General features: G+C 50.5%; 1 protein-coding gene across 17 annotated transcripts in view; it reads left to right on the plus strand.

Moving 5' to 3' along the window:
• The window catches only part of TACC2 (transforming acidic coiled-coil containing protein 2), a 234,864-nt gene that overhangs the window by 192,436 nt on the left and 26,958 nt on the right, over positions 1 to 15,470 (plus strand). For 8 of the 17 annotated variants that reach the window (XM_019988484.2, XM_019988482.2, XM_070780980.1 and 5 more), the window contains 4 exons: positions 3,480 to 4,791; positions 6,628 to 6,663; positions 8,792 to 8,852; positions 9,961 to 10,255. In XM_019988484.2, coding sequence (XP_019844043.2) covers positions 3,480 to 4,791; positions 6,628 to 6,663; positions 8,792 to 8,852; positions 9,961 to 10,255 — 1,704 coding nt within the window. The remainder of the gene's footprint in view (positions 1 to 3,479; positions 4,792 to 6,627; positions 6,664 to 8,791; positions 8,853 to 9,960; positions 10,256 to 15,470) is intronic. The other 9 variants (XM_019988488.2, XM_019988492.2, XM_070780983.1 and 6 more) reach the window with 4 other exon arrangements.

The following is a 15,470-nucleotide window of genomic DNA, read 5'->3' on the forward strand; positions in this document are numbered from 1 at the left end:
TATGTCACGTCTAAAGAGGAAAGCCACATTAAGCAGTCAGAGAGCTTTTCTTCTGGGGAAAAGAGTGAGCAGATGGTTAAGCTGAGTATCTGCTGCGTGTTTCGTGGTTTGGGGAGAACTCCTGACCTCTGAAGGGCCTCAAAAGGCTGCTGGGGTGTGCCTAGTAGCCTGGGAGAAAACAGGCCGGCAGTTGTGGGCCTTGCTTTGGAAATGATGGGAAGCATTGAGGCTTCTTCCTCCTCCCGCAAGGCCCACTTGAAACGCTGGGTCCTCTGCATTCCCTGGTCCTTCTGTGCCCTCTGCACTGTGTGTCCAGGGCAGGAAGAGGAGCCAACTGCTGATGGAAGGAGGGTGCAGGTCTCTGGAGGCAATTGGTTTTAGAAAGGAGGAGGGAGGGGACATCTTTTGAGATGAGCATGACTCAGGAGTGTGTTTGAGACATGGTGAATCTTTTGGTGGAAAAGGTTGAGAGGTTCCATCTTCTAGGACATCTGCTCCAAGTAGGGCCTGGGGTGGCTTTGGATGCCTAAGAGAAGGGAAGGTTTGAAACCATGATTGGCGAACAGACCCGCTTTCAGAAGGTCATCTCAATGCCAGAGGCATTTATTCAGCTGGCAAGAGAAAGTGTGACAGGTCCGGGGAAGACAAAGATAAATCAGACCAGCTCCTGAACTCAAGAGGCTAGAAGTTTCCTTATGTTGTCATGTCCCAGGCAGCCCTTCATCTCCTCGGCTTCTCTGCCAAGTGCTCACCCCCTCGGAGTTGCAGCCATGAGCATGAGTGGCCCTGAGAAAATCTACCGTGAGAAGCCAGTTCGGGTGTTAAGTGAAAAAGAAAGTGAAAGTCGCTCAGTCATGTACGACTCTTTGTGATCCTTCTAGGCCAGAATACTGGAGTGGGTAGCCTTTCCCTTCTCCAGGGGCTCTTCCCAATCCAGGGATCGAACCCAGGTCTTCGGTATTGCTGGCAGATTCTTCACCAACTGAGCTCTCAGGGAAGCAAGCATCTCCCAAACTTGTTCGTTTGTTGGAATGAGGTGTTAAGGCTGCCAGATTTAGCAAACAAACATACAGAGCATCCAGTTAAATTAGAATCTTAGATAAATAATGAGTAATTGGGACATATTTCAGAGAAGACAATGGCAACCCACTCCAGTACTCTTGCCTGGAAAATCCCATGGACAGAGGAGCCTGGTAGGCTGCAGTCCATGGGGTCGCTAAGAGTCGGACACGACTGAGTGACTTCACTTTCACTTTTCACTTTCATGCATTGGAGGAGGAAATGGCAACCCAGTCCAGTGTTCTTGCCTGGAGAATCCGAGATGGCAGGGCCTGGTGGGCTGCCGTCTATGGGGTTGCACAGAGTCGGACACGACTGAAGTGACTTAGCAGCAGCAGCAGCAGGGACATATTTATATAAAAAACATGTTCGTTTATCTGAAATCCGTATTTAACTGAACATCCTATATTTCATCTGGCAACTGTTCCAGCAGGCGATGGGGTGGGTACTGGAGGATATAACTCCTGTCAGTGAACCACACTTTGGGAATGCTGGTCCAAGTCATATATATGCTAGCTCTCTCTTTTTTTTTCCTTTTTTGGCTTCACTGTGCAGCATGCAGGATCTTATTAACAGTTCCCTGACCAGGGATCAAACCCATGCCCCACCCCTCGCAGTGGAAGTGTGGAGGCCAAACCACTGGACCAGGGAAGTCCCTGTGCCAGCTCTTTAATTCCTTCTTCTGTGGACCACTTTGCAACGTTTCCTCCCCTTTGTCTATTTACACATCTTTGGTTTTCTGGCCAATCGTTTTCTGGTATCTAGACTGCCCAGGGTCTCTGTGAAGCCAGGAGTGCGTGCAGGGCACCGCCTGGTGCAGGCAGAACCCAGGGCAGCTGAGACAAGGCCAGGCCGGTTGCATCCCCGTGGAGCAGCCGGGCCATGAGATGATGGAGCATCTCTTGACCAGCATCTGGAGTGTCCATGTGCCTGTGTGCTCTGTTGTGTCCTATTCTTTGTGACCCCATGGACTGTAGCCCGCCAGGCGCCTTTGTCCATGGGGTTCACCAGGCAAGAATACTGGAGTGGGTTGCTGTGCCCTCCTCCAGGGGATGTTCCCAACCCAGGGATCGAACCCGCATCTCTTCTGTTTCCTTCCTTGGCAGGTGGGTTCTTTACCCCTAGCGCCACCTGGGCAGCCCAGAGGATCCACAGCATGTTTTAAAATAAGAAGCAGCATCCTTGGCTGGCAGTGGCTGAGCAGGAGGGGAAGTTGGGAGGAAGCTGCAAAAAATGGAGAGAGAATGGATGAGAGGGAGGTTGAGAAGAGAGGCGTGGCAGGTAGGGTTGGAGGGAGAGATTTCAGGGGGTGCCTAGAGTCGAGACAGGTGGCAGATGCATAAGCTTCGTTCTGCTGCAGTTGCCTGGGGCCTGCACTTAAAGGCTCTGCATGCTCTAGAGCAGGCTGGTGGTGATAGTAGCTAATATTTACTGAAGGCTCACTATATTTTATCTGCGTTATTTCTCTGTCTTCCTTTCCTGCTCCTCTCCTTTACTTTAGCCACACTGGCCTTTGGGATTTCTGCAACACCCTGTGTGTGGACTCACCCCAGGGCCTTTGCACTTGCTGTTTCCTTGGCCTTGGATGCTTACCCCCCAGATATCCCCATGGTTCACACTTTTACCTTGTTTCTCATCTTGGCTTAAATGTTTTCTCCTTGAAGGGCTTTGCCCAACTACCTTATTTTAAAATTGCAACACTCCTACCCTGACTTTCTTTTTTTCCTTAGCACTTACCACCATCTGACAGCCCATACATGTTACTTGTTAATTGCTTCTTGACTGTCTTCTCCTTAAAGAACCTAACTTGCAGGAGGGCAAGGGTTTTGTTCATTATGGAGGCCCCAACGCCCAGAGTGGTGCCTTGCTTTGACCTGGTGCTTGGTAAACGTGTTTTAAATTTTTTTAATATTTATTTTTTGGCTGTTTCAGGCCTTAGTTGTGGCACACAGGATCATCGATGTTCATTGCATTTTTAGTTTTGGCATATGGGTTTTTTTTTTTTTTTCTTCTGCTTTTTTTAAAGTTGCAGCAGGAGGGCTCTTTAGTTGCAGCATGTGGAGTCTAGTTCCCCGGCCAGGGGTCGAACCCTGGGCCGCCTGCACTGGGAGTGCAGAGTGTTAGCCACTGGACCCCTGGGGAAGTCCAGGTAAATGTGTTTTAGATGACAGTATTTAAAGGTATCCTTTAAACAGCTCTTATTGCTCCCATTTTATGGATGAGAAAGCTGAGGGTCTGCTTGTCCAGGGCCTGGAGCTGCCTGGTGAGAGCAGGATTTGTACCCAAGCAGCGTGCTTGTTGAGGGGTGGGCAGGCTGGCCTGGGGCTCTGGTGTTAGAGGGTGATGATGGTCTGGCACGAGATGAGGGACTCTCTTAAGTCCTGTGTCCTTCAGTGATGGCTTTGTCTCCGTTCCTTCAGGATGCGGCTCTGAGCCGGTCTCCATCCCGGATGGCCCCCGCAGCAGCTCCGTGGAAGGCAGTCCTTTCCATCCCCCGTCACACTCCTTCTCCGCCGTCTTCGATGAAGACAAGCCGATAGCCAGCAGCGGGACTTACAACTTGGACTTTGACAACATCGAGCTGGTGGATAACCTTCAGACCTTGGAGCCTCGCCCCTCAGACCCTAAGAATCAGGACTGCAAGGTGAACTCACGGAGGAAATCCACGGACTCCGTCCCCACCTCTAAGTCGACGTTGTCCCGCTCGCTCAGCCTGCAAGCCAGTGACTTTGATGGTGCTTCTTGCTCAGGCAACCCCGAGGCCACGGCCCCGGTCGCGGATGCATACAGCGCGGGTTCGAGCAGTGCTTCCAGTACCCTTAAGCGAACTAAGAAACCGAGGCCACCTTCCTTAAAAAAGAAACAGATCACTAAGAAACCCCCCGAAACCCCCCCAGTGAAAGAGACACAGCACGAGCCAACTGAAGAGAGCTCTGGCCCCAGCAGAGAGAGTCAGACAGCCAAAACGAACACAGAACCGGCCAGGGCAGAAGCTTCTAGCTCAGCCCTATTGGAGGAGGCAGCCCTAGAACCTGCTGCTGCCCCCAAGGCGGCCTGCCCTCTGGACTCTGAGGGTGCAGAAGGGGCCGTCCCCCCAGCTTCGGGGGGTGGCAGAGTGCAGAACTCACCTCCCATTGGAAGGAGAACCCTGCCTCCGGCCACGGCCCCTGAGGCAGTGGAGGTGACCCCATCAGATAGTGGGGGGCAAGAGGACTCCCCAGCCCAAGGCCTCTCGGTGAGGCTGGAGTTTGACTATTCTGAGGACAAGGGTAGTTGGGACACCCAGCAGGAAACCCCGCCTCCCACCAAAAAGATAGGCAAAAAGCCGGTTGCCAAAATGCCCCTAAGGAGGCCAAAGATGAAAAAAACACCGGAAAAACTCGACAACACCCCTGCCTCGCCTACCAGGTCCCCTGCTGAACCCAATGACATCCCTATCGCTAAAGGTACCTACACCTTTGATATTGACAAGTGGGATGACCCGAATTTTAACCCTTTTTCTTCCACCTCAAAAATGCAGGAGTCTCCCAAACTGCCCCAACAGTCCTACAACTTTGACCCGGACGCCTGTGATGAGTCCACTGATCCCTTTAAGACGTGCTCTAAGGCCCCCAGCTCACCTTCTAAATCCCCAGCCTCCTTTGAGATCCCAGCCAGTGCCATCGAAGCCAATGGAGTGGACGGGGATGGGCTGAACAAGCCCGCCAAGAAGAAGAAGACGCCCCTCAAGACGTAAGTTCAGGGGAGCAGGTGGTTAGGTCAGAGGCGGGGCTGGGCACTGGCTGTATAGCTGCTCACTTGCCTGGAAACCTGGGCTGCTTTGCCCCCCCCACCATTTGCCACAGCGCCACCACGCTTGCAGCAGGGTACCCGTTTTCGTTCCTCTCTGCACCCATAGTCGTGGCATGTCCCATCCTCACATCCCTTTGGGTCTAGAGTCCTTGACCGCTTGCCTCGATCAGTTAGGGGTCTAAAGCTTTACTTATAGCTGAAGACCTGACCTTGAACTTCACGAGAGAGTGGGGAAATCCATGGAGAGGGAGCAGCCCAGTGGTGGCCTGGTCAGCCTCCCTATTGGTGATTTAGCATTTTCTGTTTAACACGTGAATTGCTTTTTGGAGTGGCCTGGAAACTAAGGGGTCCACCCTTCAAAATATTATTAAAATTTTGTAGTATTTGTTTCTGCCCTTTAATGAGACATTAGGCCATTGGAAAGACCCTGATGCTGGGAAAAATTGCAGGTAGGAGGAGAGGGGCTGACAGGATGAGATGGTTGAATGGCATCACTGACTCAATGGACACGAGTTTGAGCAGTCTCAGGGAGATACTGAAGGACGGGGAAACCTGGCGTGCTGCAGTTCATGGGGTCGAAAAGAGCTGGACATGACTTAGTGACTGAACAACAACAAGCCCAAGAGGCAAACACAATAGACTCAAGAAGCCCATGAGAGAGAGGCCTGGTCTGGGCCGCTTCCTGTACCCCGGCTACCCTGTAGGAAGCACCCACGTTGTTTCTGCCCCTTTATCTAGTCATCTTCGTAGATGAGAGTCCACAGGCCCTGTGGATCCAGAAAAGATCAGTGGAACCTGAAAGGGAGAAGCGGTGCCCACAGTCTCCAGGAGGCCATGAGTAATCGGGTCTGCTGTCCAGACCGTGGCTGAGTAGATGGCACTTGATACACGTGTCCATGCCTCTGGAGTCCAGCCCAGGATGGCTGCAGGGTCATCCTTGGGGCTTTGGTCCAAGTGTAGTGTGGTTTGGTGCTCGGAGCCTTTCTCCTTGCTCTCGAGTGAAGTATCATCAATAGTTTGACCAGAAGGCCGGGCTTCTGGTGGCATCTCAGCAGAACAAACCAGGACTGCTGGCCCCTCTGAGTCTGCCTGGCACAGATCAAGATGGGGTAACATGCTTACCTCTCCTTCTGCACTCCCCATCCCCCCCCCCCCCCCAACATTTAACATTTGAGAAGAACCCGAGGCTTCCTGAGAAGAGGGTCTCTAAGCAGTCTTTGACCTTGGGTGGTGGTGGATGGGAGACGGTCCTGGCCAAAAATGTGGACTTTTTTTTTTTTTTAGATCCCCCGCTAAACCAGGCCCTTCTTAAAGATTCCCTAGAATCTGTGTTGGAAGCTTTATTTTAAGCCTCGAACAGGAGAAAACGGAAATGCCCACACCACAAAGCCATTTCTCTCATTTTGGGGGATGAGAGTCAACTTGAAGCCATCACCTTCTCCTTCCCCACAAGACAGCTTGGTTCTGTTCTGTTCTGTCACCAGAGCTGACTGAGGTCAGGGACACCTACCTGTCCCCAGGTCTCACCTCTGGTGCAGATGGCTAGGATTCCTTCACTTGGGGTGGCAAGGCTCTTTGAGCCACCAACACTTTATGGGATAATTGGAACCAAGAGAGGAAGGTGTTCTCTAGTAGCTCCTCTCCAAAAACCTGGGATGTCACCCCCACGCCCAAGCCCAACACCGGATGGCCCCTTCATAGCCAGTCACCTGCAGATTTATCTTTTTTGTCAGTTCCTTCTGTCTGTCTCTCTTTTTCTTTGTCTTCTTGTCTTAGGATGGTTGAAGATGTGATGTCTGTATGTTCTCTGTTGTAAGTAAATTTAACGGAATCTGCCTCTTATGCCAAATGTGCTTTTTCCTGCCTTTGCTTTTGCTTCCAAGCTCTTTTTTATTTCCTTTCCGTGGCTGCTGCTTACATCTTTCTGTGGCGGGCCTGGGAATGACGGGGCATGGGGCTTCCCAGTAGCAGAGGTTATTTGTCTGTTTCATAGTGATTAGCATAAGTGAAACTGCTTGGCTGTGAAAACGTGATTATCCAACATCTGCCTGCTTGTCAGGAATGGAACCTTTTTTTTTTTCTCCCCTTGCATATTGGATGTCTTCATCTGAAACCCATACATTTTTTTTTTTTAACTCTCATTCCATTCTTCCATTTTAAATGGGACATGTAGGCGATTGCTTTCAAAGTATTGTGGCTTCACCTTAAAATAACCATCCAGTCCGACCACAGGCAGGAACTGCTGTTGCTTGTTCTGGCTACATGTGAAGCAGAAACATTTGGGCTCTGTCAAATTGAGACCGATGGGAGCCCCCTGAAATGCAGGGTCAGCTCCGAGTGGAGCTCACGGCTGTGAGAGCCATCGCCAGGCGGCTTCCGGGCAGGGTATCCGCATGCCGTGGGGGGGGGTTGCCTTGTTGAGGGAAACAGCAACAGGTCGGACCACGTCTGCCTGTAGTGCTGTGCATTCCGGGCCGTGAGAGATCGTGCAGGCTGCTCCCAAGGGCCCGTGGACAGGCATCTTCTTTGCCTCAACGTCTTTCCAAGAGAAGCTGGCCTGGTCCCAGGCTCCCAGCAGCCCTGGGATAGAGTGGAGTCTCTCAGGGTCTCTTCTGCCCCAGGGATTTCTCCAGTATTTTAGAGCCACTTAGCAACTGTAAAATACACAGTTGCATATTTATATGCTTGAATAAATATATGCTTCAAGCTGTAATTGCGCTGTTCACATGACAAATCCCACAAATGCTGTAAATAACCATTTATAGTATTTCTTTCATAACTGAATGCCATTGTTGGAGTGTTTTATCTGAGAGAACACTAGGAGGAACTTGGTGCCCAATTGCTCTGTCCGTGTAGTTACTGACTAGAGCAGGAGATGGGGAGTGGGAGTGTAAGATGAGGGGATCCCCCCAGGCCCTTGCCTTTCGGGGGGCCAGACCAGACCACTGAGGGGCCTGAGACCATGGGGCAGAGTCTGGTCTACAGGTGGAGAAGTCTCCATTCTGATTGTGGAAACAACCCTCCGATCACCCAGGAGATATAACGGAACCATCTATGCTAAAAAAAAAACCTTTCCTTCTGACTCTTTCAGGAATCTGAGCTGATGTCTCCTTTGCCTAGGTCCTCCTCTCCCCGACCCTCACCCCCAGTTATTTATATGAAGGAGAAAAAAGCGACCAGAGTCGTTAATTGTGATTAGGAAAGGCATTTTTTTTTAATGATCTCGTCTCTGAAAAAAGACTTCTGAAGTTGGGTTGCACAGCAGTGTGTATGTACTTCACTGAACTGTACACTTAAGAGTGTTTGAGATGGTAAATTTTATGTGTATTCTACCATAAATGGGGGAAAAAAATGATGTCACCCCTGGCCCTGCCTTTAGTCAGAATCCCACCCAGAAGGTCAGAGGTGCCGGAACCCATTAAGCTCAGAGTTCCTGCATATAGGAGGGAATCTTCCAGTTCCCTCCGAGACCCAGACCTTCCCTTCTGCACGGCTCCTTCAGCTGTTTGAGTGCTGTGTCGGCTTGGCCGTCTGTCAGTTGGTTCCTGTTCACTGGTGTCGTGAACTCACATCCCCTCCCCCACCTTAGCTGGTTCAGACCCTCCTGGATGAATGCAGATGTGTTAATCCGCTTACCAGATTCTGCTTTTTTAAAGTAAGAACATCTGGGCAAAGTTAGCTTCACTTTCTGGGTCAGCTCTCCACAATGGCATCTCTTCAAAAGACTTCTGGCTTGATGAATCTTTCCCTCGAGGGCAACAGTGTCTGTTAAAAAATCAGAATGGATTGTCGGTGTGGACGTCTTTCAGTCGGGGTGGGAGTGGTGTGGACGGGAGGGTGGTCTGGGCCAGACACTCGGCACTCAGCTGCGGGCCTCGGTCGGCTCTGGAATGCTCTGTGCCTCTGTCTGTTGTGTTTACATTTCTCATTTTGTTTCCAGTGACACATTTAGGGTGAAAAAGTCGCCAAAACGGTCTCCTCTCTCTGATCCACCTTCTCAGGTATACTGTTCCCTTGATATTTATCATTTTATCGCTCGCCTGGCGGTGGGGCGGGGGCAGTCAAGACTGATGGGTGATTGTCCCCTACTAGTCAGTTGCCCATCATGGCTATGTTTCCAACACCCTCTTCCTTGTCTTCTGCATGGAGGGTCCCTCAGTGTTTGCAAGACTTGGTTTTGATCACTTCCCTTGGGGAAATGTCAGAGAATGTCCCCAGAATTGGCAGATGCCCAGGAAAAATGTTAGTTCTCTGGGAATCGTGCTGGTCCGTTCTGGCCAGTTAATCTGCTGAGAACATCCTTAAATATCAAGTTGAGGAAGTCTGTGGAGATAAACGCATATACAGTGAGAAAGAACTGAACGTGCGCGAGGAGCCCTGGATTGTGTAAGGACTGGGGCGGAAAAGGGACTCCATCCCCTAAAGAAATGGGGGCTGGGCTCTTTCTTCATACAGCTCTCTGTCTCCCTCTTACCAGTTCCTCTCACCTTCTTTACAGACCAGGAATGTGTGTCAGGCCATTCAAGGTCATAAGCAGATCTCCTCTGCCGCCCTCATCCAAGCCAGTGAGACCCCAGCCAGGCCAACCCTGGCCAGGGTGGGGCTGCAGAGAGGCGCCCAGCCCCACGAGGGGTCTTGGGTCCAGTGCCACATCTGTTGTAACATTTTGGGCTCCCACCCTGCCCTGCTCAGCTGCACACCTCTGTGGAGATGGGGCTGAAACTCACTTTCTCTACCTCTGGCATCAGGCGTGACGATTGTTGGGCAATGTCGGTGGTATTGATGTCCAGCCCTTTGTGGGCATAACACTATAGTTGTCCTAATAAAAGTGCCAGATGTAAAAATTTTCTTTATTTTTCTCAAAGTGAATGAGCAGGAATGTCTCAAATAATCAAAACACAAAATCCTAATTCCTTTTTAAACCCATGGTCATCACCCCCTGAAACAAGCCATCAGAAAAGGAAATTCATAGAGGAAAGAATTTGTTTCCTTAGAACTGTTTTGAGCAGAGGAATGTGACAGGGTCCCATCCTGGGTGGAGGTACCCAGACCCCGTGGGTGGGCGCAGATACGGGACGAGACGAGAGATGGCTTCCTTTCTCCTGGTAGGACCCCACCCCCGCGGCCACGCCGGAAACGCCGCCCGTGATCTCGGCGGTGGTCCATGCAACTGACGAGGAGAAGCTGGCGGTCACCAATCAGAAGTGGACGTGCATGACGGTGGACCTGGAGGCTGACAAACAGGACTACCCCCAGCCCTCGGACCTGTCCACCTTCGTGAACGAGACCAAATTCAATTCACCCACGGAGGGTAAGCAGCTTGGTGGCCAGCTGGACTCCCACCCTGCCTTGGAGACCACTGCCCCTAGGGAGCAAAAGGCCAGGAAAGAAACTGCTAAGCCAGGTAACTGTGCTGTGGATCGCCGCCTCCCCGGGCTCCCTGAGCTAGGCTGCCTGTTAACACAGCCTGAGGCTTGAACCCTGCTGTGCCGTGACCCGCAGGCACCTGCTGAGAGCTAGCAGAGCACCCACTAACACCTGGCCCTGAGCTCCCCCAAGCTTTGTACCTTCTCAGCTGTATGGCTTGTGTTCCTTGAGGATTTTGTGTCGAATACTCGGCTGGGTAAACTAGCCTGGGGGCCTCTCGGGGTCCCTACAGTTCATCGGCCCCTTGGGACCTTCCACCATGTAACCAGCACCTTATGCTCAAGCCCTAAACCAGAGGCTTTCCCTCGACTTGCCAGCGAGAACCCTGAGTCCCTCTCACAGGCCCTAGGTGTGTCACTTACGTCATTCTTATCTTCTTCCCCCTTAACATGTATCGACTTGCAGCTGTCTGCCTGGTTCTTTGGCTTGAAAAATCCGTATATCTTAAGTTGGCAACTAGAACCTTCCAGGGAGGGATATGATGGGACCCTGCATTCCTAGTCCTCACAGGGCCTGTCCTCCACCCACCTCATGTGGGGCTTGTGAGCCTAGTCGTGGGCCATCATTCCAGTACTCTGGGCTGTCATTGATGGGTCTAAGTTTCCCTCTCTAAGATCTTAATTTCTAGCAAGTCTTAAAAACTGAGTAGCATTCAGTATGAGGATAATCATACAGGGAAACCTTATCCACTTCTTTGCTGCTAATAAGGAACCGTGAACTCTATGAGGCCACCTCCTGCCTCCGACCTGGGTGGAGCAAGGGTGTAACCAAGGACATTTTTAAAATTTATTTATTTTTAATTGGAGGAAAATTGCTTTACAATATTGTGTTGATCTCTGCCATACATATTGGAGAAGGAAATGGCAACCCACTCCAGTGTTCTTGCCTTGAGAATCCCAGGGACAGAGGAGCCTGGTGGCTGCCATCTATGGGGCTGCACAGAGTAGTACACGACTGAAGCGACTTAGCAGCAGCAGCAGCTGCCATACATCAACATAAATCTGCCATAGGTGTACGTATGTCCCCTTCCTCTTGAACCTCCCTCCCACCTCCCCTCTGAAAGTGAAAAGTGAAAATGTAGTCAGTCAGTCACGTCCGACTCTTTTCAACCCCATGGAGTGTAACCTGCCAGGCTTCTCTGTCCATGGAATTCTCCAGGCAAGAATACTGGAATGGGTTCCCATGCCTTCCTCTAGGGGATTTTCCCGACCCAGGGATCGAACCTAGGTCTCCCACATTGCAGGCAGATTCTTTACCGTCTGAGCCACCAGGGGACTCCCACCCCTCTAGGTTGTCACAGAGCGTCTGATTTGAGCTCCCTGCGTCATACAGCAGATCCCCACTGGCTGTTTTATCCGTGCTAATTTACACATGTCCATGCCGCTCTCTCAATTCATCCAGCCCTCTCCTTCCCCAGCTGTGTCCTCAAGTCCGTGCTCTGTATTCTTGTCTCCACAGCTGCCCGTGTAACTTGGAAAGCTTCCCCTGGAGGCTCTTCCTGATCCAGGGCCTGGGTGGCATGCTTTGTGCCCAGAGGTTTCTGAGTAGTGGTACAGTGAGAGCCATTTCAAGTCTGGGGGAGACTGTGGATGCTTATCTTATGACACGCCTTTCTGTATTTTGATGATGAAAGACTTGGACTTCAGGGCATTGTATTTTCTGAATAATGGAGGCTTGAGTTGGCTGTCAGGTTAGCCCTGCGGCCGGGGGCTTTGGGAGACTTAACAGTGGCCATCTTACTCCACCGTGACCCTGGGGGCCTGGGGTCTGGCCTCAGCTCTACTTCAGTCCTCCTCTTCCTCTCTGCACACACCCCTGGGCCAGGAACCCCACTGGATGGGACCCCCCCCTCCAGCCCCTCTGCAGTGGCTGCTGCAGGATGCCCCGCACTTCGCTGTCTCTCGGGCTTGTCCTGCCCACTCCCAGCCTTTCCCTGGTCATGGCCCCTCGCTGCCTGTCCTCAGTGCCTGGTCTGAACCTACTTCGAGGCTGCTTGATGCAGTAACAATGATTCGAGTGCATCTCTTGCCTCTCCACTAGATTGTGTGTTTCTTGACAACAAGAACCCTATCTGAGGCAGCTTTTCTCAGAGCGCCATGAACACAGTGGGAGCTAAAGACAGCTTTGTGGGGAAAGAAAACAGAAGCCTAGGCAGGTATACAGGGTAGTGTCCACATAGTCTGAGTTTTGCATCACTCACCTCCTGTGTGAGGGAGATGTGCGGAGGTGTGTGGACATCCCAGAAGCAGCAGGGGTAGGTGAGGACCAGGAGGGACCTGGCCATTCTGATAGCTCCTGCTGGTTCACATCCCTTGAGGTTTGGAAAGGATCTGTTAAATGTCATAGAAACGTACAGAAGCCAACCTGAACTTGCCATTGAAGGCAGGAATCAAAAAGTATATGTGTTTTGTGGTATATGTATGTGGTTGTATTACCAGGAATCAGATAAATGCATGCATTATTTTCATAGAAAACAGAAAATCCCTGGGTCAGGAAGATCCATTGGAGAAGGAAATGGCAACCTATGGACAGAGGAGCCTGGCAGGCTACAGTCCAGAGGGTTGCAAAGACTCAGACATGACTGAGTGACTAAGCACGCAAGAAAATAGAAAGATGCTAATAATACCTTTTAAGCTAATAGGTGCCTCATTCAGTGGTGACATCCATTTCTTCATCTTCAACTTGGAATGAAGACCACTCACTAGCTCATTGACATATTCGAGAATTGTTTTCTGCTAAAAAATTTTTAAAATAGGGAAATCCATCAGTTTGGAACAAAACTCTAGTAAACCTGCCTTCTTAGAAAATGACTGAAGATTTGGGAAGCCCTGCCCGTATTTGTCGCTGGTGGGTAATGGGAAATCCACTGGATGTGTGAATCCAGAAGTTTCAGTTTCAGGAGGTGTGGTCTGTGTCCATCTCTCGGGTGTACCTGTTCCCTCCAGCAACCGGACGTAGAAATGGATGGAGCCCTGTTCTTGAATTGTCCTTCCTGTTCATGAGGTCATGTCTGGCCACACCAGATGGAGGCGGGGAACAGATATGTCCCCCAGAAAGAACCTGAGAGCGGAGGATCTGAGCTGTTAGAGATTTGCTCAGTGTTGAGGGGCTAATCCATGTAGGACCAGATTTGCCCGACTTGAAGGGCCTCTTCTTCCCCACCGCAGTCTTTATGTGACCGTTGTTGGGGACTTTCTCCCCGGGACTTGGAAGCGATGAACCTGAAAGAATGACGCTCGGACAGTCTCTTGCAAGGACTGAGAAGTTTATTTCTGCAGTCAAGACTTTTTATAGAAGCAGGAACAAAGAGCTTAGAGTATACAGCCAGCAGAGCGCGTACGGGGTTAACACCTAATCAGTAAAAATATTTCAAGGACAGCGTGCTCTAAGTGACCCATGTGCTCACCCATAACCTGTTTTCTCAAGCAACATCTTTAATATTTATCATTAAATCTTGGCGCCGGGCATAACCATAGGCAGGAGATGTTTTTCTGCCCGCAGCACCAAGCCAGGGTACTTCTGGCCCTTCGCCATTTTCCCAAGGACTTCCTCCAACCGGCTATTTTGTACTGGGCTTCCCAACAACCGTCTTTCAGGCTTCCTTTCGTTAAATGTAGAATGAGGATGTTGAACTTCCTAACCTGGGTCCACAGGAGATTCAAATCGTCTTAATATTCCAAAAAAAAAAAAACCTGAATAGACCTAGTTTAGATGGATGCCCAGCTAGTTAAAATTGCATGTTTGGGGTCTATAAGCTCATCAACTCTCTGTGGTGACATCGATAGTCTCCAGTTGCTTAAAACCGGAGCTTGATGATCAAACAGTTTTCTTTGAACCCTTGCTTAGCAAATGCCATTTTCTAGGGCAATCTTTTGAAATGTGATGCCTTGAGAGGAAACTTAGTCCACGTGGTTCCCAGGGATGAAAAGTTTAGAAACCACTGGGCGACAGAGCCTCTGAGATCTCCCCTGTCTCTGGTCCGAGACCCTGAAGGAGTGGTGGCTTTAGATTCACAGATCTGGATGGCCCATTGCTAGGGCATCAGCCTCTCCCTCTTACAATCCAGTAGAGAGGAAGGTGTCCTCAGGAGGAAGCCTAACCTATTCTTCAGTTCACTTCAGTTCAGTTGCTCAGTCGTGTCCAAGTCTTTTTGACCCCACTGGCTGTAGCACTTCAGGCTTTCCAATCTATCCCCAACTCCTGGAGCTTGCTCAAACTCATGTCCATTGAGTCCATGATGCCATCCAGCCATCTCATCCTCTGTCGTCACCTTCTCCTCCTGCCTTCAATCTTTGCCAGCATCAGGGTCTTTTCCAATGAGTCAGTTCTTTATATCAGGTGGTCAAAATGTTGGAGCTTCAGCTTCAGTGGTGGGCACCATTGCCATTGAGATACAGACATATAGAAGGGCCACCCAGGGAAATCGGAGCAGTGTCCTTGTCCCTTTCTGAAAGCCTCTTCTCCTCTCATCGCATATGTTAAAAGTTTCAGAAATATTAGCAGTGAGCAATAATAGACCTGGTTGCCATCCATTACCTTTTGCATGACCAGCTGTGGGGCTTTACATCAATTCATTTTATCCTGTAAGAGGTGTGCACTTTGAACTCCATTTTATGAATGAGTTAATAGGCTTGGAGAAGTCGGTGAGGTGGCTTCCTTGATCCTGGGAATGACAATCTGGACTCAATTGCACCCTTCTGGCTTCTGCTCAGGCTCCTTCCGGTCCCCTAGCAAAGCTCCAACAAGGAGAGTCCAATGGAAACAGCAGTCCAGCCCTCTCACGGTGCATTGCCTTCAGAACGACAGGACCCATTGACAATAACGTCAGGCCTCTTCAGCTCAAAGCAGCACGTGCTTTAGCGAGCTGCCTCTTAGATGTAAAGACATGGAGCCGCTTGGTATAATTGCTGTTACCTTTGCTGGTCTGCCAGCACGTGTGTGGCATGAGGTAAAAATGGGGCTAAAATTGCATGTGGCTCCCCTCTCCGAGCCTACCCTCTGAGGCTTAGAATTTAAGGCAGGTGAGTGAGATTTTGAAAAGCAAGTTCAGTAAGATGTTTTCTCAAAATATCTGAGAACCTGGGACTTCTTGGTGGTCCAGTGGTTAAAACGCCACGCTTCCACTGCAGGGGGGTTGTGAGTTTGATCCCTGGTCGGAAAAGTTAGATCCCCACCTGCCACGTGGTGCGGCC

The sequence above is a fragment of the Bos indicus genome, chromosome 26, assembly GCF_029378745.1.
Source record: "Bos indicus isolate NIAB-ARS_2022 breed Sahiwal x Tharparkar chromosome 26, NIAB-ARS_B.indTharparkar_mat_pri_1.0, whole genome shotgun sequence".
NCBI classification, from domain to species: Eukaryota; Metazoa; Chordata; class Mammalia; order Artiodactyla; family Bovidae; genus Bos; species Bos indicus.